General features: G+C 41.4%; 2 protein-coding genes across 3 annotated transcripts; one reads left to right on the top strand and one right to left on the bottom strand.

Annotated features, from left to right (window-relative positions):
- Window positions 1-5,122: 5,122 nt before the first annotated feature.
- Window positions 5,123-11,990, bottom strand: si:ch211-153f2.3 (protein FAM167A). The gene is made up of 3 exons (XM_040122464.1): window positions 11,913-11,990; window positions 5,724-6,190; window positions 5,123-5,511 (listed from the first exon to the last, which is right to left on the bottom strand). The coding sequence occupies exons 2-3, from the start codon at window positions 5,946-5,948 to the stop codon at window positions 5,389-5,391; spliced, it is 348 nt and encodes a 115-aa protein (XP_039978398.1). The 5' UTR covers window positions 5,949-6,190; window positions 11,913-11,990; the 3' UTR covers window positions 5,123-5,388.
- Window positions 11,402-22,161, top strand: LOC120786795 (double-strand-break repair protein rad21 homolog A-like). 2 transcript variants are annotated; one of them, XM_040122458.1, is made up of 14 exons: window positions 11,402-11,598; window positions 15,293-15,490; window positions 16,104-16,233; window positions 16,615-16,714; window positions 17,444-17,550; window positions 17,851-18,060; window positions 18,164-18,286; window positions 18,444-18,572; window positions 19,066-19,343; window positions 19,472-19,628; window positions 20,059-20,204; window positions 20,477-20,716; window positions 20,882-20,965; window positions 21,788-22,161. In XM_040122458.1, exons 2-14 carry the CDS (start codon window positions 15,347-15,349, stop codon window positions 21,977-21,979), a joined length of 2,040 nt encoding a protein of 679 aa, XP_039978392.1. In that variant the 5' UTR covers window positions 11,402-11,598; window positions 15,293-15,346; the 3' UTR covers window positions 21,980-22,161. The 2 variants fall into 2 exon arrangements, with proteins under 2 accessions (XP_039978392.1, XP_039978393.1); XM_040122459.1 differs by having other exon boundaries at window positions 11,403-11,598; window positions 19,120-19,343.
- Window positions 22,162-23,834: the final 1,673 nt, after the last annotated feature.

Below are 23,834 nucleotides of genomic sequence, written 5' to 3'. Positions count from 1 at the left end.
AAGATTTAACTGACTCACCATGATGGAAGTGGTCCTAACCAGACTGCGGGACTTCTCCTGCAAGACGTCCACCTTTGATGACTGCAAGTCCGCCGAACAGAGCGCGTGCAGGGACCCTCGGACAAGGACCGACCACCTCAGAGAAGGGTGCACAGCTGGAGGAGAAGGCAACAAACTGGACATCGAGAGTGCACTGGCCTGGCTGCGGCGAGAACTGGTAAGACTGGGACTGTTTTGATGTAAATATAAATTACTTTACTTAATTTGCTTGGTATTCATGCTACTTTATACCTCAATATCCCTCCATTTCAGAGATAACATTGTACCTTTTACAGCTATAGTAACTTGTTACTTTGATTTTACAAAAAAACATATGATTAAACGATAAAATATGATGCATTGTTATAGATTAAAGACCATGCAGACTCACACAGGTGTTTTGCAGATGATTAGACCTACTTATATTGGAGTTGTACTTGAGGTCGACGTGTACCAATAATTGTAGTTGTCTGATGCGGCCACAGTGGCCACTGTTCGGCGAAGGTTTCATAGTCTTACGTGTCATTTTTACATTGTGATATTGCTGCTTTTACTTAGATAAAGGATCCGAATGCTTCTTCTACCACTGCTGTGTCTGATATGTTGTGGGCTGCAAGTTTCAGCGCCGAATCAAATCTTTCAGCCAAAGTGAATTGCCACGTTTAATTCAACATGATACGCTCATTTAGAATAGATAACCAAGGTGTGTTACAGTGCTGCTAGAGCTTCCAGGGGGGCTGTTGTAAATGGAGATAAATATAAAACATTACAATCACTCCACAGCTTAAGAATAACAATATACTTGAGCTATGAAGCCCCGTGTGTGGTCCTCTGACAACTGTAGCATTCCAGTGAGTATAAAAACATTTTATTGTCCATTATTCCGAAGGTCAAGACATTTGTCACCCGCACAAAATAACCCCCTGGGTCACTCTGAATGTTTTTGTGTGGGAGGCCCGAGTTATTGCCCTTTTGTTCCTAAGATGCATGTAGGTCATGTTGTTACGATGTCAACCCCTTTTAAACCATCTCCTCCAGTCAAAAGGGCTGTGTGTGTGTGTGTGTGTGTGCGTGCGTGTCTGTTTGTACCTCTGTGACCAAGTGCGTAAGGCTCATTGTCATGGCCTAATATATAACACGGCATTAAGTGCATTTGCCCAGACAGCTCGTCATGGTAACCGAGAGTCCTGAGCACACAGAGAAGGAGTGTCTGAGCAGGAGCTGGGCAAAACACTAAAACCAGAGGCCTCCCGCCCGGTTTAACAACAGCCCTCTATAGAGCAGCAGTGAATGACAGCACCTGAATTCTACCCATCCTAAAGGACAAGAACAATTCACTGTATTTCAACCCAGACCTCATTAAAACGTTGTTTTCCTCTGGTTATTATGAGCAACAGCTCGAGTTTTGAGACCTTTTCCATTCGGATGCAGCTTGTCACTGTGCTTAAACAAACTCCTCTTAGACCTTTAAAATTCAGGATAATTGTCAGGTTCCATTTAGTGGCTGCTCTTTTGAAGTCAATGTTAAAATTGTCATTTTAACTTCCACTTCTCACCCATGTCAGCTTCAAGGTTCATTTTTGACCCTCTACTCAGCAGTTGACAAAATGATCTCAGCCCGAGGTATATTGTGTAGCTGTCCTGGGGCTTTTGATCATATCACACGATCTTCGTCAGTGGATAGAGGCGGAGAGAAATGTAAATGTTCAAATTTCCAGTTTTTTATGAGCATTAAACCTAAGATGAACAAACGTATGTATCTTAATTAAATCTATTTATTTATTTCATTTACATATTTATTTTATCCTGGATAAATTTGTGATTAAAAAACAGTTATCTCATGTATAAATTTAGTCACGTTTTTCTGTCCTACTAATAAAAAGTATTTGTTTTGTTTTTTAGCCAAAGGGTTTCATGAGCTGTTTCTCTTGTTCAATTAGCTATTTCAAGCCATACACCTCCAGTTTTGCTGTGCAAGTGCTCTCTTAAAATGTTTTATCTCTATCCACCGAGCTGACAAACTTTAGTAACCTTGGAAGGCTACTTTCACAGCCACAGAAGACGTCAAACAGCAGTTTTTTTACAGTCTGAGTAGCACTTCTCGTGACAAGTAAACTCAATTTCATGCGTACAAAAACCGGGGGAGTGCCCCTTTAAAGGCCTAAACGATTGACCAGTTTGACTGTGGTGCAATAACATCATTGAAATTTTAACTTTATCTCTGTGATAAATAAAGACTGAACTATAGATTATCCAGTGTGAAAGTACTGTAATCAGTACTTATTTATCAAAATCACATGCAGTAGACACATTCTAACCTAGAAAACACAAAACAGCTAATTCCACATCACACTGCCCAATAGTGAGCCTGCTGAGGTTTTTGTCGTATTTTACCATCATCACCTCAAATCAAATCTCAGGGGGCTCTGCTCATACATTCCCGTAGAGAAAGATAACAGGAAATTCTACACAAAGCCTCTTGATTTGGACTCGAGTTTGCAGTGGAACAGCAAAGAACAGGCATATGCAGGTGCAGATGCACACATACACACTGTCTGAAAAGGGCTGGTGTTTGGCATGAGGAGCTGGAGCCCGCAGCATGCCCACGTCTCCAGCTCCCCCAAAGGAAAAGTTCACATTTATTCTCTCAATCCCCCCAGAGTGTTGACAAAGGCGGTAAAAAACCAGAATCTTTCAGCCGGAGCCCAGTCTCAGCCCGGCGCTGTAATTAACAGAGAAAAGAAATGCAGATCGGACCAGAAGGTTTTTATGCTTGGGACATTCCTCACTCCTTAGGGCAAACTTGGACTCTGAAGTTGGTGGAATTCTGAATATCTTATTTTACATGCCAGCAATTAGACAGCCTCCCATAAGAAAGGGAAGAAAGAGAACAGCAGAGAGATGCATTTGCATTTGAAAGGAGGCAGCGCTCAAATGAAACAGCTGTGGTTTCACACTGAGCATGAACCTGTTCAGCTTGAAAAGGCGAGAAACTCAAGTTCAGTTTCAGTTTCTGATTTCTTTCCTTCATTGTATGGTCCTGTATGTCTGAATTTCTCTCTATCCATTAGCCCATACATCTAGAATGTATAAAAATCAAAACTAAACCGATGTGTTCTCTGTGTGCAGATGGAAATGCGTTCCCAGGACCAAGCCCTGATCCGGCAGCTGATGGAGCTTCACTCCGGCATCCAGGAGTTCAAGCAGGAGTTGTCTGAGGAGGAGCAAGAGGAGGAAACCGAAGAGGAGGAAGAGGAAGGCAGCTACTGGGACTCTGAGAGTGAACGAGGAAGTGGCAGCGTCTACTCCAGCTCAGGGGAGGCGGCCTTTTCCATTTCCTTCCTGAAGATGCCTCCGCCCCTTTACTCAGGGGTTTTATCGAAGAGAGCGTTCAGCAGGAGAAGCTCTGTGCCTTGAAAATTGAAAGCATTAGAAGAAATTCAACTTTTGAAGTCTCTCATCAACCCCCTCTTATCCCCTAAGACGGTCAATGAAGACAAGGTGGAGCAAGATAAATAAAGCTGCAGTTTCCCACCATATTTTCCCTGCCCGCTCTGTATTTTTTCTTTTTCTTTTTTGGTCAGAGAGAAGCCAAACAAGGGGGGGAGTGGAGCGAAGGAAAGAATCAGCAGTGGTGTCACGTAGGCTTACCATGGCCTTACTATGTTGTTGCGAAAGTAATTTTCATTTCAAATCCTCACACAAAATATATCGTGTCATTCTAATGGCAAAGGTGGAGAGTCACTTCTGTTTTCATAACAAAAGCATGACATTGTAAATTACTACATTTGCTAATCGTGACAGGTTGCTCAGAGGGATTCAAAGGAATTATTCGACATTTTTGGAAATACATTTTTTCGCTTTCTTGCCGAGAGTTAGCTGCAGCCAGCTGTCGGATAGACCGCAAACAGTGGGGAACAGCTCAGTTGACTGTACCAAGGTTAAAAAAAATCTGTCTTTTTTTGCGTTTAGGTTTTTGGTACGGATTAAATAAATTAGATATAATGTGTTAAATAGTGAGGTTTATCAATTTTGGTAGGTGGATTATGCTGGGTTTTTGTGCAGAGCCAGGCGTGCTGTTTCCCCGTTTTTTTAGTCTTCATGCTAAGCTTACCGACGGATGGCTCTAGCTTCATGTTTAACCGACAGACAGTGAGAGAGAGAGAGAGAGAGGAGTTTGCCTTCTCATCTAACTCTCAGCAAGAAAGCAAATAAGCGTTTCCCCAAATGTCCCATTCCTTTAAGTTCGTATATAAACTGTGTGACAGGATAGCACAAGTTCTGAATTGAACACTGACCTAAAGACAGTCTTTGTCGTCTTTGTGTAGTATCGTGTGTCTGAAAGTGAGAGAAAGTTTTCTTCTCGACAGACAAAATAATGTTAACAGCAGCTTTTAGGACAGTTCAAACTGTCTGCTGAGTTGTGTTTTTTTTTTTTTTCCAAACACCGTACAAATGTTAAATTCTGAATCTTCTTGTTTATGTAAAAGCCTGAAGTATGCGAACCTGCCAGTTCTCATCGTGCGCCAGAGCTCCCCACGGAGCGTATGCTGGAAACTCACTGACCTTTTACGACTGTAGCTGTATGCAGAATGGATTCAATGCCGCAGCAGGGCAGCGCGGCGCTCGTTGCGTTGCTCTATTATACCCATGCAGTGACAAAAACATTTTGGTGACGGTAAGACATTGTTAGTGAGACCTTGTAGTCATATATATCTGTATGAGAAAGGAATAGTAGAGTTAAGTTAGGACAGTGAACCAACCTGTAAATCCATGTTTAAAATGGCAACTGATGTATAGAAAGAATCTGTGGACTTTATAAGCTAGAATTGTTTGGCAGTGAGATGTGGATGTATTTATTAACCATACCAGAACCTTTAGCAGTACTTCAAACAGGTACTACACTACAGCAGTACAGTATGCCAGCATAATAAAGAAATGAAAAACCGTTTTCGTTGCTCTTTATTTTTGTCAAATTACAAAAACATGTCAACATAAAACTGCTTTTTGATTTAATCTTTACATTCAAAACATCTTGTTTCCTTACCTAGCAAGGAAACAAAACATCTACAAACAGGTTTCTTTAGCACAACTCTGCAAAAGTGCAAAAAAAATCTAAATTAAACATGCCCGCATCACACAAAGCCAAGCACATTATTTCCCCCACTTATTCTTCTATCCAGGTTACTTTACATGCAACTGGTGTCTATTTTGTACCATGACACATGGTACAAAATAGACACAATTTTCCTTTTCCACCCTGGGTTCCAGTAAGAGCACTTTTCTATCTGCTCTTCCTCTAGTCACTCTTAGGTCGTCCCCAGAGAAGGGGCTCTCTGCTGGGGCCGGTTACTGCTGATCCTCCCCGTCTACTTCCACACCTCCAAAACTCTCCCTCCTCAGTCTTTGGATCTCTGTGTTGAGCCCCAGCAGTGTCTGAGCAAGCTGGAGGTCCTGTGAGCGCATTTCCAGCTGCATGACAACAATGACAGAACTGAATCAGCATGTCGGCACTTATAATGTGGACACTAAGATGCAAAGACGGAGGGCCACGTGTGAGAGATAAGACAATAACTTTTTTTTTTTTTTGCCTATTTTCTCATTTAATTTAGACATTAATACACTACCATCGACATTACAGCTAATAACAACTGTTGCAAACTACAGTAAGTCACCAAGCTTACCAGTTCAGACCTCAGCCAGGTTATCGCGCCGTCTATCTGCGCCCTCCTCAGCTCTTCGTTGGCTTGGTAACTCCTGCCGATGCTGACTGGTCTGACAGTGGACCCGGAGTCTTGAGGATCTTCTCTGGGCTCTCCTGTCGCTCTGAAGGCATGAATCAGTTTGTTTTTAATGTTCTCCAGAACCATGGTGGACAAAGTATCCTCGCTGTGACTGTCCCGGTCCATGCCGAAGAGGGTATGAATGTGCAGGCAGTCACGTGTTGCTTCCCAGCACTTTCTGTGACAGAAAACGATCACATCAAACTTTTGGGATCTTCTTTTCTTCCTTTTCTCCTCTTCTTTTCACCCAACTAGATCTCCAGCTTATGAATCCGCTCTGGACCAGTCTTCCTCCTTCCCCTGTGTGAACAGGGCTCCGCAGAACAAGTTTCTGCACTTCTGCTCAGCAGCTGCAATCATCCCTTTGCCTGCCCAGAGTTGAACTGGCTTGTTTAGTCATTGTTACTATGGAGAAACAGTCCTCCGCCTGCATGCCCCCCTTCCACCGCCCCCTTCCTCCTTTCCGTAACACTAATAAGAATGGTGGAAGATCTCGGACAAAGACTATTGTTGCCTCCGAAAAGAACTGAAAAGACCCCTCCAACCACCGCCACCCCACCCCACCCACCCCCACCTTTCCCCCCATTCTCTCTCTTTCTTTTTCTCAGTCAATCCCGCCCCCACACAATTCTAGTGTGAGAAATCTGTTGTGAGCGAGCTCTCATTTGGACAAAGTGCCCATGTGTAAACCTGTGTGTGTGTGCGTGTTTGTTTGTGTGTGCGTGCATGTACAGCGCACGCAAAAACCATCACAACCCCCAGTGGACTTTTTCAGTGCTTCTCCCTAAATAAGACCTGCTTGTCAGCTTAGGAGACAGACAGGTTGGGCGAGGAGGGAGACAGTGCCTCAGTGTTCGCCGATTCAGAGGCACAAAGGCCATCCTACGGTGAAATATAACCAGGCCCTTTGTGCCCAAGTTAAGTCCATTCCCTGTGGGGTTTTGTGGGATGGTTTTTGGCAGCGAAGAGCAGTTTTCCCCCCTGACTTCTGTACAGAGATGTGATCGGGGTCTGATGTATTTTCCTGCCTGACTAATGGGCCTGGCTGTGAAAAGTGAGAGGACACATTTGGAGGGGACATAACACTCAGTCAACGCTTTCAATCACGCAGCTTTTTCCCAAGGTAGTTCTTTACTTCTAGGAAATATTTTTGTCTTTTTTAGGTGCTTTGTCATAGGAAACAAACCCAAGCAGGGTGTGTGTTAGTGTGTGTGAGCGAGAGCGAGACCTTGCGGTGTCCAACATCATTAAAAAACTCTCAGCCAAGTTGTGCTTTACACTTTGACCATTAAACGAATGGCTTTTCTTTGCAATTCTGACATACAGTAATCTGTAAAGACGGGCGGATGAGCTTGTTGGACGGCGTCAGACAGAGCGGTGCACTTGTCAGAGCTCATAAGATGTGAGCTATGACTCCATTTGTGCAGAGGTCTGTGAAGCGTGAGAGGAGGTTGGAGGGATTGGGCCGTCAACCTCGAAGGGCAGGGAAGCAGGGTGACACGTGATGAAAATGACAGACACAAAACAAGCTGCCCACCAAACAGAGTGAGCCTCAGGTGGTGGGACAGAGGGACTGAGTGGTGGAGAGAGTATCCGGATCCTTTACTTTAATTTTTAACTATTTAACATAGGACTACAACTAATTTCTATTTTCATCATGGATTAATCCAATTATGGATTAATCCATAATGATTACTTTCTCGATTATTTGATTAATTGTTTAAAAAGAGTGAGGAATGCCCATCACAATGGGCAATTGTGATGGGCTCCTTCAGATTTCTTGTTTCGTCTGACCAGTAGTCAAACCTTTAATTTATTCAGTTTACTACAATTTAAGCCAAAGAAAAAGCAGCAAATCCTCACTTTTGAGAAGCTGAAACCATTTAATATTATGCTGTGCAATTCTGCATAAAAAATGACTTGAACAATTTATAACTTGTTAAAATAGTTCTAATTTCCTGTGAATCGACTAATCCATTTATCGACTCATCGTTTCAGTTCCAGTTTTAAATACTGTTGGGTAGTTTAATCTATATCAAAACATCCTATTTTATAAGTTCTCCATATGTTTTGTACGCCATCTTAATTTATGAAGTAACAAGTAACTCCACCTATCAAGTCAACATAGTGGTGTACAATATTTCCCACCGAATTGCAGCGGAAATGCCTCAAATCTTACTTAAGTCACTTTCCACCACTGGTGACTACAACAAACTTGTCTCCTAAAAATTCCGTTTCGATATTAGTAAATAGTTTTCCCAGTTACGTTGTGGTGTAGGTAACATTTTATTAGGTGTACAAAGTACAGGACTTTGACTCCAGAGTCCTGTCTGTGGTTGGGTTTAGTGCAGCAAAGTTGGGGAACAATTGTGGTTTTGGTTAAATGTTAATAAATATGTTGTGTCTCAAGTCACTGTGAACATTTTCTGCATTAAACAAGAACACGATCTTCCAAAAATTTTTAGAAAGATTAATGAGGATGTGGTCACTACATAAGGATATAGTATTTCAAAATCAAATATTTTGGTGGAAAACAAATGAAATATGTTGTCAGTGAACAATTTACTTGGCACATACAATAATTAACAACATTTCTTTGTGTTTTAGTAGAAGACCAGCCGGCATTACACTTCCTTCAAAGAATATTTGCTGTTGCCAATTATTTGTCTATAAAAGTAATTTCTAGGAGACAGGATTGTAACTTCAGATACAGTTAGGAATATATTTTTGCACAGAAAGAGGGCTGCGGATTTTGTTATTTTTATCACTTACACTTAAATTGCATTAACAAGGGATCTTTTAATGGCCACTATGACCACGAGGAATAATTACAACAAGTAATTTTTTTTCAGAGAGACTTGAAAAAAGTGTGAACCTATCCTTCAAGGTTCGGGAGAGCTTGCGGTTTTAGTTAAATGCTAACAAACACATTGTGATTCAAGTCACTGCCGTCTTTTTTCGCAAGGTTAGATTCTGCAGATGTTTAATGAAAAATAAACTGTGTTAATGGACTGGAAGGGTTCGGCCCAACTGTTTAAATTAAATTATAGTAATTACACGGACGGAAAAAAATTTATTATGTTAACTCAAACTTTTTCAAGTATGGTAATTAAACATTTGGGAGCCATTATTGTCTTGAAAAGAAATTCCTCCAATAAAGTCCTAACACAGTCAATGTGATTTTTCTCTCCACTGAAGAGCTTCTTCCATTTTACACCTGATCATGCTTGTTATCTGAATGGTGTGTTACCTTCGAGACAACATTGCTGCCTCCTGGAGGTACTTTCAGCTAATTGCAGCGCTTTACAAGAATGGTATTCCATTGCTTTTTTATCACCTCCGCCAAGGAGGTTGTGTTTTCACCCGAGTATGTTTGTTGGTTTGTTTGTTTCTGGGTGTGTTTGTCAGCAGGATTAGACAAAAAATACTGAACCGATTTGCACTGCATTTGGTGGATGGATGTGGCATGGCACAGGTAAGCACTCATTAAATTTTGGTGCAAATTTGGATCATCTACAAGGAATTCAAAACATTTTTCTCTGAAGTCTGGTGTGTGTTGTTTGACATTTCCTTTGGCAGAGGTCTGCACTCTACTGAGTGCAATTCTAGTTTAATAGTTTTGTGTGCATTTACATTTATATAACTTGTACTGGCATTCATCCAAATGGAGAGCATTTTCATTCACAGCATAAGCTGGTTCAAAGGGGGGGATAACTCCGTCTGACAGATCAAGTTGGCATACAGTGTTTCACTGTTTGACTGTTTTATTTCCCCTTTAGATGGACAGTCAACTCAGTCAATTTAATTTTAACAGTAAAGCTGGGTAGTAGAGACGAAGACAGCGAACAGGAGAAACTTGAGAGGAAGCCAGCAAAGACTGTCGGTTTGTTTGTCGGTTTGTTTGTGAGCAGGATGACACAAAAAGTCCCGAACTGATTTGCACCAAACTTGCTGGAGGGATGGGGCATGTGCCTGGGAAGAAAACCCATTCATTTTTGTTGCGGATCTGGATCAGCTACTATGAATTGGAATTTTTTTCCTCTGAAGTCTTGTGCATGTCCTTTGACAGTGGCCTTGGCGGAGGTCTGCGCTCTACTGAGTGCCATTCTAGTTTTTACTGTTTCTACCCAGAGTCAGCTTTAGACTGACAGTGGAAATACCGAAAAGAAAATAGAAGATACTGAAGATAACGAAATCAGTTGATGATGTTTAGTCTTAGCTTAAAGCTGCTGAACCTGTGGCTGATTTATTTTTCGTGTTTCTGTGCTGTGTGAAGGCTGTTCTTCTCCCGCAGCCTGAGGGACTGCAGTAACCAGTCCTCTGTCAGCTGAGCCGGTACTGGTGTCACATGAGCAAAACTACTGTTCTTCCTGTAGCGCCCCCGGTCTGATGTGGCCCGTTAAAGCAGCTGTAGGAGCAGAGTTGTTCCAGCAAAACACACTACAGATATAACACTTTTGAACCAAAGTTTCAAAGTGCTTTAAAGACACAAGAGTGAAATATACATGTGGGGAAACACTATTAGACACTATAAGAAAACCTTCACTTTAAAGTGTTATTTATGATTCTGCAGACCCTCTGCTCCACTCTAAAAGAAATATTTACAGATTTATATACCCTGTTTACGCCACTACATTGATTTGACAGCTTTAGTTACTTGTTACTTTGTAGATTTACAGTATATTTTACATCCAAAACATATGCTCCGCTCTGAAGATATGATCCATTACTATGGATGTGATGACCCCACAGTATAAAATAATTACAACTAGCCCCGACTCAACCAGCTGCAACATTAAAATACTGCCAACATATTAATGCATCAGTATAATGTATTACTATGATATTTTGGCATGTAACGATGTAAAACTCTGAAAAGGGGCTATTCTACTTTTGGTAGGCTATGTAATTTGCTACCAATACTCCTGTACTTTTACCTTAAACTGGAAAGAGTAGGAGAAGGCCATTTAATGTCGTGGTATTTCCATAGATGAAAAGTAACTATGTACATCTACTCGAGGGCTGTAATTAAGTACATTTATTATGTACTTCCACTTTATTTGAGTATTTCCATGTTGTGTTACTTTATACTTGCACTGCGCTGTATTTCAGAGGGAAATATTGTACTTTTTGTTCCACTACATTTATCTGACAGCTATAGTTACTAGTTATTCTGCAGATTAAGGTTCATGGGAGACATATAGACATGAAGCATTGTTACATGTTTCCAAGACTCAATGATGAACAGAAAAGTCTTTATAAGATTATACAAGAGGTTTTTGCAGGTTAAACGGCCCCCGAAAATGCTGCTTTTACATTAATGCATCAGTGAAAGAGGACTTGTAAAGCCTCCCTTTGTTACTGTAAATACATTTCACTGTTAATGTACTTTTACTTAGCTAAGATTCTGAATGCAGTGCTTTTTTTTTTACTTGTAATGGAGTCTGACTACTTTTACTTTCTAGGGTCTGAACTCCTCATCCACCACTGACAGTAGACAGGTGGGAGTGAGCACAGGTGAAAAGCTCAGCCCCCCTCCCCAAAACAGACACACACACACACACACACACACACACACACACACACACACACACTAGCACCACTCTCCGGATCCCGCTGAGGTTTTTTCAAACCGTCCAATCTCTGGACGGTGGTGGAGGAGGAGGAGGGAGACAGGGCGCCATCTTGTTTGTTTTAGTCGGAGGAGGAGGAGGAGGTGGAAACACAGCCACCAGCAGCGGCTGGCAAAACGGGAAAAACACAGAACGGCTAACCGGTGAGTCAATTTGTGTTTTCCGTGACGGTGAGAAAATCAGAAAGGGCAATTGTCGTTACATATCTGCATATCTACATATATATATCTATATACTGTATATAATATTTATATATATAGATATATAGATAGATATATATAATATATATTAATATTGGGGATGGTCAACGGTTAATGCGGTTTAGGCTAATATACCTGTAACGTGTACCGGTTGCTAGGGCCATCCACCTTTCGATGACATTACAAGGTGGCAGTTGCAGGTACAGCACCGTGCTGCCGGTACCTTTTTTTTTTTGTTTTTTTTCTTTTTTACTCACCCGACGGACGCGTCCCGCCGCATTTTGCCTCCACGGGCATCTCGGAGGTTCACAGACGCGGATTCAACCCCGCATGTTTATTCATGGCATGCAGGCCACAGGACGTGCAGCGCCGTGTAAACGAATCATCTCCGGCAGGGGCGGTTTTAACGTCAGCTGGGGCGCGGGGCTTAGTCCAGAAATCTTGGAATGAGTCTGGGGTCAAGCCTTGATCTATTATTATCATTATCATTATCATTATTATTATTACTATTATCATTATCATTATTATTTCAAACCCATACACACTGTTAACTATCAAAAAAAAAAACCAAACAGCTCACTTCTTTAATCTACACTGGCAGGGCCACTTTCTCTGTACCCCTCCACAGTCTCGTGAAAACCAGTACAACACCCCTTCCGCAAGTTCAACGTTTAGGAGGATTATGATGTTCATTTCCTGCTGACACCATCGGAGTTGACGAAAGTGTGTTTCAGGTTCTCATTCTCACGTTTGCCAGTGGGCAGGACGAAACACTAGGAAACAGCTCTCAGTGTAATACAGTGCAGCTCAACAGGGCTGCAAAGTGCAACCCCAAGTCAAGGTGTCAATCAAAACTGAACGTTACCATCCTTGTAAGGGGCAGAATTTTTATGGGCCGGGCTGTTGCGTTGGATTGCATTAGATTTTACAGGTGTACCTGGTAAAGTGGCCCTAAAGTGTGTGAAACTGATAAACAAAGCTATATTTTAAACAAGACGCTCCTAACCTGTAATCTGACTGAACTGCCATTTTATTTCGGTCCAGGGAAACGGTAAAGGCGGCGTGCCTTGTGGAACGATGAAATTCGATAAGAAAAATTAACATCATTTAAAAAAGGCACCTAAGCACACTCTTAGAAAATCACACTCTTAGGTAATGGTAAATGGGCTGCACTAATATAGCGCTTTTCTAGTCTTATCGACCACTCAAAGCGCTTTACACTACTGCCCCATTCACACACACGTTCATACAGCGCTCTTTTCTATACATACTGCGCTTTCCACACACACACACACACACACACACACACACAGCAATGATACATCTTAGAGTAAAAATAGCAACTATTATAGTTTTGAACAGATTTTCCAGCCACTGTTTGAAACAAGAGCTAATAAATAATTGTCAGCTGCCACTGAATGAAACAAAACGGCACACCTGTGGGGCTCTGCTGTCCGGCGGCGCTCGTTGTTGTTTGGCATCCGTGGGACGGGGCGAATCGGGCAGACTCAGACCGGGCAGGAGAACTATGCTGTGGCTGGCAGCGACCTCAACAGTATCCTCACTATCATCCTTACCAGGGGCAGCGTTCAACTTTCCGAGACAGTTTAATGTCCATGACTTGCTTTCTAACATACTGTTTGTGTTATTTTTCATGCTGCCAACTGACGATACAAATTTGAGTGAAAACTTAAAGCTTTTACAACTTAGTTCTCAGTAAACATAAATTTCCCGCATTCTTTTTATTTAACTTGTTTCATTTTGATGGCTTGACCATCAGAGCATGAGAACTGGTCACTGGAAACTCGCACAGCTTTTGCTCCACTGACAGGCACTGACCAAAAAACACTGCACGGGGGAGGGTCTCCGTTTTTTGGTTCCGTCAGCGCTTTTCTCCGGCCATTCAGTGTAAAACCCACTGGTTCCTATGAAGCTGCGATCTGAGTTTGGTGCAAAAAAAAAATGCCAAACGTGATGAACAGTCAAAGATTCGGGGCCCAGGCCCCATATTAAAGCCCCTGGCGACACATGTGATCACAGGACTGAGCAAAAGACAACAAAAACCGAGTATACTGTATGAAAAGGCAGGAGTTTAAAGGGGCTAAAGGTAACAAACAATGGCGAGGATGATGAGCTATTTTGCAGTCCTTACCTTACCAACACCTTGACAAAAAAAAAAAGGAGTTCAAAAGAAAATCTACAGCTACCAGTTACTTTTAAGACTGATTAATCTGCAGATTATTTTCTTGATCAGACAGTCAACTTTTTTGTCTATAAATTTACAAAAAATATCGAGAATGCCAGTTAAAATTTCCCACAGCTTAAGCTGATCTATTTTGGTAGCTTGTTTTATTCGACCAGCAGTCCAAAACCCAAAGATGTTCAAGTTATTATCATATATGACAAAGAAAAGAATCAAATTCTCTCACCTGAGAGACAATTTGAGAGAGAGATTTTTTTTTTTCTTTTTGCGATCGATTAATCATCGCAGCTCTAAAAAAAACAATAAGGACTGGAAGGGTACAATAAGAACACCCTGCCAAACCCCTTATTTAAGTTTGTGATGGTCAACAGTCAGGAGGTGGAGCAAGAGGCGAGCTCATTCAAATATCTTGGCACTGTTTTGGATCAAGCCTTCACCTTTTCTGAGCATGTGGATTACATTTATAAAAATCACCAACAAGAAACTTTCTATTGCACCAACTGAGGAGCTTTGAGGCTGGTCAACACATTTTCAACAGAGGGTATCAGTCCCTCATAGGAAGTGGTCTTGCCATCAACATTGTGTCCTGGTTGGAATACCTGGCTAACAAAAACAACCCCACACTCTTCAGAACAGTCAAACATGGATGTGCAATATCCGGCTATAAACAACACCGTGTCAAAGGGGACACAGAAAATATATCTATGCAATATCATTGATCCCACTTGCCATACACGAGTTAAACCAGTAATGAATGAAAATGTCAATATTGTTCTGATTCTCATGTACCTGGAACTTTAGTTCTTAAATTGGTCTTAAATAATTTAAAATTATTTCGAATCATTTTTAGTAATTTATTCCTTGCTTTAGGAAGTTGCATCTAATCGTATTGAAATGTTTGTGATTTGATTTGTGTACTGGAGGGAGTTAAGGTTTTGGGAGGTTCCCCTCTCACCCCTCAGTTTAGGGCCCTGGCAGGATCATAGTTCACAATCCTGATGGCTTTGCGGAAGAAGCTCTCCCTGAGACTTTGCGTGCTGGTTTTGAAACAGCGGACGGGCTTGCCCAACTGTAGTAGGAGGGTAGGGGTCCCGCATAAGACGGGGTGTCCTGGCTGTGCACCACCTAGTGGACAAATACAGCATACAGCTGAAGGGGGTGTGTTGAGATGATGTTATGTTCACCCAGTTGCACCATAGTCTGCATGGTTACGTGGTCCTTTTTGGGACTGTTGCCATGCCAGGCAATGGTTTAGAAAAGTCTCAATTAATCAGCGTTCACCCTGCCATGACAACAATGTCTGCATCTTGAAAAGCTCAGACAGCACAGTGAATGTGTCCTTTCAGCTGTCATGCTTTGTTTAACTTTTCAGAGTTGAGATTTCAATCATATCCAGAATGTTGTTTCTCCCTTTGTGTTGTTTCCTCTCTGCAGGCCCGACTCCCTCCCCCTTTCCCCTTTCCCTTGTGGTGAGAAGTCGCTGAGACAATGTTTTACGCCCACTTTGTCCTCAGCAAACGTGGGCCGCTGGCCAAAATCTGGCTGGCAGCCCACTGGGACAAGAAGCTGACCAAAGCACATGTGTTTGAGTGCAATCTGGAGAGCAGCGTAGAGAGCATCATCTCACCCAAGGTAGCGTCTCGCGGTCCTCACTGTCACACCTCCCTGTCACTTTTTAAAGGGGACTGTGTGTTTGTGTGTTATCGCTTTGCCTTGAACGAATGGACGTGTTGATTTATAGCAAGTTATCATATAATTTCAAGGTGTGTATTTGTGTAATTGAGACTCAGGGCTCAAAACTGATTAGCTGATCCAATAAAAAAAATTGTATCATGTATTTTAAACATTTACTGTTGTGAGACACATGTAACAATGTCAGGTTCAGCATCGGAATTTGAAGCAGTTAGACTTTTAGCATTAATACCTCCCTGTATTTTTAAGTGCATCAAGGTAGCTTTTACCCTCAGGCTTCACATCCAAAGATAGCTTTGTGTCATCTGGTGCTGAAACGTCCTGATTTACTTAGACTTAGACAAATGAATTCATTAACAGAAAGCTAATCTTACAATTTCTGTAATTAATAATAGTAGTTTTTTAAAAGTAAAACTAACAAGCAGTTGCTGGTTAAAGTCTCACAAAGGCAAAGCATTGGTTAAATATTTTATATCATATATCATATCATATAAAATTTACAATATTCTAACAGATTTTTCTCTGGATATACCTCTTGTCATTACTTTTACAGGTAAAAATGGCTTTACGAACGTCAGGGCATCTGCTGCTGGGGGTGGTGAGGATCTACCACAGGAAGGCCAAGTACCTGCTGGCAGACTGTAACGAGGCCTTCATCAAGATCAAGATGGCATTTAGACCAGGTTGGGGAAAAAAATGTTACTCATAATTCCAAACTGGGCTTCAAAACCATCAGCGGCGACCGATTCTACGTTTTCCTTATTTGGAGATCGAAGCCTTTCTCTTGTCCCTTGAGAAATACGATATTCAGTTTTGTTCATGTTATATCTTCATCTGTGGCAGTACAAATGAATCAGACACTCATAAACAAACGAGCAGGGTTTATACATATTTGCATCTAAAATGAGAGCATGCAGCAAGTTCTTCTGATACATGTTGGCTGTCAAAGAAACAGGAGAGACTGCACGTTTTTACGTCACTGTTATCAAACTACGCCTGGTTCATCGCTGCCACTTGAGATATGTCACATGCTGTAACTCTTTCCTTACATTTCCGTGTTTCAGGTGTGGTGGATCTTCCGGAGGAGAACAGAGAAGCCGCCTACAACGCTATCACACTACCAGAGGAGTTCCACGATTTTGACCAGCCACTGCCAGACCTCGAGTGAGTCCTCTATCGGTCTACTTTCGTCATGAGAGAACATTAGGTAGAAATACACTAGAAACTAAATTGAAACGCAAAAAAAATCTGCGCGCACCACAGTGGTCAAAACAAATGCAACATTTCGTTTTTGTTCTTATTATTTTCTTGGGCGTTTTTCTGCCTCTATTAGATAGCGACCAGTATAGAGATGACTGTAAAAAAGAGGATAGAAAGACTGGGAATGAGATGGAACAAAGGTTATGTCAACAGGGATTTTCCAGTTCACGGTCGGCCCTAGGTCACCATGGCTCCCCACAGCTGTTGTGTACATACACTGGACATTTTTGTGTCCACAAACATCAACTGCAGTTTTCTTTCCAATATATTTCTGCCTGATTATTCATAAATATTCATGCATGTTTTCTTTTCTTCAGTTGGAAGAATTTTTGTGATGGCTCTTGCCCTTGCTCTCGAGCTGCATGTATAACCCATTTGTATATTCTAGAAAATGTAGATAATAAATGACAAATGTTAAAAGAGACAAAATGGATGGATTGACAAGCACTTCAACACCAATTGACTCCTGGAAGGAACTGAATAAGCTACAAAGTGTGGATTTATTTCAGCAGCACATTTCATTTTTCATCTTTTCCACTGCTCGCACATAAATTACATTAGAAGAGAAGTGCTGTAAATACAAGATAAATATTGAATGACTGTGTGGATTTTTGTTGTTTTTTTTTTTTCCAGTGATATTGACGTGGCTCAGCAATTCAACTTGAACCAAAGCAGAGTGGAGGAGATCACCATGAGAGAGGAGGTGGGCAACCTCAATCTGCTGCAGGACAATGACTTCGGTAGGCTGCTTCTTCTGAGCATGCGTGCTTTTGTTCAGTAATGTCATATTTGACAGTCACATTTTTAAACAGCAGGAGCTTCCATGTAATCCCACAGCTTTATCCTGTCACAAATGAAAAGCTACACAGAAGGATTTTAGGAAAAATACTAAGTGAAAGGTGGCTTTTTTTGAGGTCCACCAGCAACAAGCAGTTCAAACACTCTGGATGTTTTTTCTGTTGTTAGTTGACAGTGTAACGACCTCCACTCGCCTACATTCTACATCATATCCTGTAAGAACACACATTTCTGTTGTGCAGCTGACTTCGGGATGGACGACCGGGAGATGATGCGGGAAGAGAGCGCGTTCGAGGTGGACATCATGGGAACATCAGCTTCCAACCTGCTGCTGGAGGCTGAGGGCGGAGCTAACCAGATGGCCGACAAGTCCAACCACCTGGAGTACGACGACCAGTACAAGGACGACTTCGGAGACAACCCCATGGAGACCAATGAGGGAGGCATGCTGGGTAAGACCCAGATCCAGATTTCAGTTTTTTGACATCTGTAATGATACTGGTTTTCCTCAGACTAGCGGCTCAAACAGTAAAATTAGCTTATTTTTCTGTGTAGTGGACAAGCTGCTGAGTAACGAGGATGGAGGTGGCATATTCGACGACCCTCCTGCCATCACAGAGAGTGTGATGATGCCTCAGGACCACGGAGACGACGACGATGACTTTGACGCTCTTTCAGGTCAGTTCCGCAGATAATCTCGCCACTGGACCCTGAACAAATTGTTGTTTTACTTTTGTGTTGCAGCAGCTTGCGTTGGACACAGTTGAAATTACAGTGCATTTGCCTCCACATAAAATATCCATCGCGATGAGTGGCTGTTATTGTGTGTTGTTAGCGGGAGCCCCGGATAGTCCAGACTCTGGCCCGACAGAGCCCCTACCAGCCATGGCAGACCAGACAGAACAGACCACCCTGGTTCACAACGAGGAAGAAACCTTCGCCCTGGAGCCCATAGACATCACAGGTAATGCCGCTGACACTGTACCTGCCAGGGTTTTGCTGAAATTCCACTATGAATTTCCCTCAGAAAGCAATTAGCACATGCTGTTCCAGTTCATTTTTAATGGGTTTCCTTCCCTTTCCATAAAGATCTGAACATCTCGATCATCTCGAACATAGATGTGTGACAAAAGTACCAGATCAGACAGGTGGCGGTACGGATACAAAAATCAGAGACAAGCAACAGATAGAAAAAGCTAACATTATCTTGTTAAAAATGATCATGTGTATTTGGTAATTCTAGTGTCTTGCTTTCATACATAAACGAAAAATTGTCTCGATAAGTTCTGAATAGAAAAGTAGTTTTTCCAATCAATGATAACAGATGAATACAGTAGATTTTATTTGTAATTTTTTACAAATAAAAACTGCAGTGTACAATTACAGAATTTATTTTTTTGTCTATGTAAGAACAATGTTTTTATAACCAGACATGTTGTTTTTGCACCAAATATCAGAGCTACTTTGGTTTGCACTGGTGTTTTATCTCTGTCTGCCTGCGGCCTGTGCAGTAAAGGAGACAAAGGCAAAGCGTAAGAGGAAGCTGATCGTGGACAGCGTGAAGGAGTTAGACAGTAAAACCATCCGTGCACAGCTGTCTGACTACTCTGACATTGTTACCACCCTGGACCTGGCACCCCCCACCAAGAAGCTGATGATGTGGAAGGAGACCGGAGGAGTCGAGAAGCTTTTCTCCTTGCCTGCTCAGCCTCTCTGGAACATTAGGCTGCTCAAGGTAACAGAGATGGAAAATTATTCAGGGATTATAATACGCAGAGGTATTGTGTTAGCAGTCACACACCTTACAGAATTAAAATACTGTATCCTTCTGACTCTTTGCTTCCTCTCCTTTTCTCTCTCTAGATGTTTACAAGGTGTCTGACACCGCTGGTCCCAGACGAGCTGAGGAAGAGGAGGAAAGGTGGAGAGGCTGACAGTCTGGATGAGTTCCTCAAAGATCTGGAGAATCCAGAGGTGCCCAGAGAGGAGACTACAGGGCACCAGCAGAGGGACATCATGGGTGAGAAATGGCTTCTTGTGGACAGTTATGCCTGATGTATTTGTCGAAACTCATAGCAGAAACAGTATGGATATTTTAATTTTCATGTGCTACACGTTTTTTCCTTTCTTTGGTGTGGGTTGGACTTGTTGTTGTGCTTGAATTTGGGTTGTTTATGGCTTGGTATGGAATTTGTAAGGTGGCAAAAGTGGTGACAATTTTTTTCCTTTCACCAATGGTAATTTGTGGAAGTTTAAAGCCAGTTTGCACAAAGTATTTTTAAAGGAGATTCATCAGCTGACTTCGAGTAATTGATTCTCTATTCAGTGGGAAGATCTCAAAAAAAAAAATTCTCAGTGACAATGAACTGACACCTCCATTGTTCTTGGGCACAAAAAAACATATTTTGTCAATGTCAGATTTTCTATTCGCGTGTCCATTTGCCTTCCAGACCAGACCATCATGGAGGAGGCCAGTGTGCTTCAGACTTCAGCTGTAGAGGGCAGCAGGACGACGCTGGACGAATCAGTCATGCCCCCACCATCTTCCCAACGAGGCCTGAAACGCAAATCCCAGGAAACTGAGCCTGCCCTGCCTGTGAGTACAGATGTCCCCCTAGTAGTAGTGTCTGTATATATTGAAGCACCCATCCTTACACCTATAAGACTTCTCCACATCTGATATCACCCCATATTAAATGTCAGGACTTCTGTAACTCTACTCTGTTCACTCTGCTTTTTTTAAATTTTGCCTTCCTTATACTCTTCACTCTTTTCTGTTGCTCTGCTGTCTCTTTGTCCTCTCTAAAAAACCCTCCCCCAACCACCACCCTCCACCATCTCTGTATCCTCTTACAATCTTTCCTCTAGATGGGAGCTTTGGACCAGCAGCAGCAACAGCAGCAGCAGCAGCAGCAGCAGCAGCAGCAGCAGCAGCAACAGCAGCAACAGGGCTCCGGTGCCTGTAATGTGCCCCAGCAGCTGGAGGCGTCGTCCAATGTGGATTTGCCCCCAGAGGAAACCACCGCCACTAACATCAGCCAGTTGATAGAGTTGGACCTGCTCGCCGACAAAGACAAGAAGAAGAACGATGAAGACTCTGATGAAGAGGTGAGGTAGAGATCCATAAAAACTTGTACAGTACACTTGTAATATTATTTTTTAGTATCTAAGCGTACATCCTTTTAACTGAGCATGGACACACACTCATTGTCTCCAGGACTTTACAGTAGGTAGCATTTATTAGTATTTACAACAGTGTTTTTCCTGTGTCAGGAGGAGGAGGCGCAAGGAGGCGACCAGGACCAAGAGGAGAGGAGGTGGAACAAAAGAACCCAGCAGATGCTTCATGGCCTACAGGTGTGTATATGTTCACATCTTAGTAGAAGAAGCCGAAAAACCGGATGACATCTTGTTGCTACAACTTATAGGAATTTGTTTTTTTTAATGGTGTTGCCTGCATTACTACGTACAAAAAGGCGGCTGTGCAGGCTTATGTTTTATCAGGTTTTTCTGGATTTTAATTACGATTTTGTTCGTTTTATTATGCATTCGTGCCAGTAACGGTCCGTGGCTGGAGGCACTGTGCCATTCTTGTGAACCCGATGTCAAATTTGGCACAAACGCTCGCTTGGACTCAGGGATGAACTGATGAGATTTTGGTGGTCCAAGGTCAAAGGTCACAGTGACCTCACTAAATACGTTTTTAGCCATAACTCAAGAATTCAAAAGAGAACAACAGCAAGACGACAAACAAGAAAACAAATTAAAAGAAAATAACTTGAATATATATATAAAATGTACATTAAAAAATAAAAAATACTAAGTGAAATTGAATATATAATAATTCTAGATTTTAAAAAAAAACACATTACTGGTTTACATGAGTTAATTCTATGTATCTAGTCAGTATTAAGGCACTTATTTGTATTGTATTTGCACTGGAAGCAGAGGTGTATTTCGTAACTTCCACTACCATCTGCAGCTTAAAGTGAGAGCAGCAAGTGAGGATGCAATAATACAACAGTTTATATTGATTAATAGCACAGAGATCACTGCCCACTCCCAGTAGATGTAGCTAACCACACTACTTGAATGCCTTTAGAGTACACTTTTAAATGACGACATGCAAAATGCCAGAGCCTTCCCTTCCCTGACTCTCTCTCTCTCACCTTGGCTCAGAGGGTGATGGCCAAAACAGGTGCCCAGTCGGTCAGCTTGCTGGACCTGTGCAGGAACAACAACAGGAAGCAGGCGGCAGCCAAGTTCTACAGCTTCCTGGTTCTGAAGAAGCAGCAGGCGGTGGAGCTGGTCCAGGAGGAGCCTTACAGCGACATCATAGCTACACCTGGACCTCGCTTCCACATCATCTAGAAAACACTCAACTCTACAGGGAGAAAGAGGGAAGAAGAAAAAAAAAAAACTCTACTCTGTACTCCTTACATTTGGTCAACACAACACTGTCTGCGTGTTAAGGTTTATTTATTAACTTCAGTTTGTTAACTTTGATTTGGGTATGATGTGGAGTTTGGTTTTTGTGTCCCGGTGATTTTTTTTTTTTAAATCCTCTGTCTGCAATACTTGTCAAGCAGTGATGGGAGGAAATAGGACTCAATAACATGGTTGGATCATTAAGAGATTCATTCCTTGAAAAATTCCACAGTAAGGAGGATGATTGGAACTCCAAACAATGATTTTCATTTTATTTTTATTAATTAATTAATCAATTAATTAATTTTATCTTGTTTTATTACTAAGACTCACTTTATTGCTAAAATAAGTATGAAGTTAAATTTAAAAAAAATTCTACTGTATATGCAGTAGAATTGTTGCTTTCTACTCATTTTATGCACTGGTATGGCACCAAATTTAAAAGGAGTATATTTTAAGATATGTTTACAGTGGGAGTATGTGTTTACACAGCGATAACCCAATCAGCCATGTTACTTGGATACTCATCTCTCCCACTACTGCAGGAAAAAGATCTCATCTGAAGGTTTTTATGTACACAGACATTAACCAAAAGGAGCATGCACTATATCCAGTTTCTGCAGAGGACAATTAAACAGTTACTAAAGTAGTGATTTACAGACTCAACCAGCAATTAATCATTATACAACTGTAGCGTAGCACTTTAAGCATTACAAGTCCAATTTGTGTATTTGCAAATGCCTTGCTTGTGTCAGACTGTTTATGCCTCACAAGAGTCAGCAAAACTATAGTTGTGTCCCAAATCTGTACTAAACACTAATTATAAGCAGGATTTGAGTATGAAGTGTGCTCAGACAAAATAAAGTATACGCAAAACAGTTAGTATGTGTACTAAAAAACGTCACATTTTTGATGGTTGCTGTTCTTGTACACTACTCTCCTACAATGCAGTTCAAAGAGGAAATGGAGAAGCTTCTCACAGCTTGAAAATAATTTAAACTCAATAGTGGATGGTGGTGAAACAGCTTTTGAACACCCCAGAAAACATCAAAAATACTAACACTGGATAACGGAAAAACACTTTGCTGTCTCTGTTATGTTTAATTGGCAGTGGCATTCAAGTCAGTTTGATTGATGTCTGATGACACATTGTATCAATTCCTGTATAAAATAGTTAAGTGTGCTGATTTCTTGCAACAACAAAAAAAAAACTATGAAGTTAAGTATATAGTCCATACTATATATAATTAGTATGTAGTATTGAATTGGGACAGTTTATAAAAAATATCTTCAGAGTTTTGACTTATAGATGAATTAAACATCATTGGTCTACCATATGTGCATGCTCTGTCCTGAAATATTTTATTAGAGTGGGATTGCTCCAGAAACTACTCTTTATTGCTGTCTTGCTCTTTTACTCTTAAAATGACTTGAAGTATGTGACACAGATTCCTTTTATCCAGTGTCCCTTTTATATATGGATAATCATTTAGTTACAACTGGGTGACTTGGAGTGATGTATTGTCTTGATGATGAAGACTCCTCAGCTGTTGTGGTCTATTGCTGTTCCACAGTAACCTTCGACAGTGTAAGTCAAGTAGATACTCTGTTCAATATTCATTTAGTGTTGTAATATATAACAGTTATAAAGAATAAATTGTTTTTTAATTTAAAAGTAAAATTGATTTTTAATCTAAAGAATGACTTGGAAACCTGAAACTCGATCAAGTGAAGTCTGAGTGGACACATTCGGGATGTGTGTGTCATGTTTGGACTCTAAACTCGTCGTATGACAAAA

This window comes from Xiphias gladius, chromosome 24 (assembly GCF_016859285.1).
Source record: "Xiphias gladius isolate SHS-SW01 ecotype Sanya breed wild chromosome 24, ASM1685928v1, whole genome shotgun sequence".
Taxonomy (NCBI): domain Eukaryota; kingdom Metazoa; phylum Chordata; class Actinopteri; order Istiophoriformes; family Xiphiidae; genus Xiphias; species Xiphias gladius.
The sequence above is the reverse complement of the archived record's forward strand: the minus strand, read 5'-3'. Positions and strand labels throughout refer to the sequence as shown.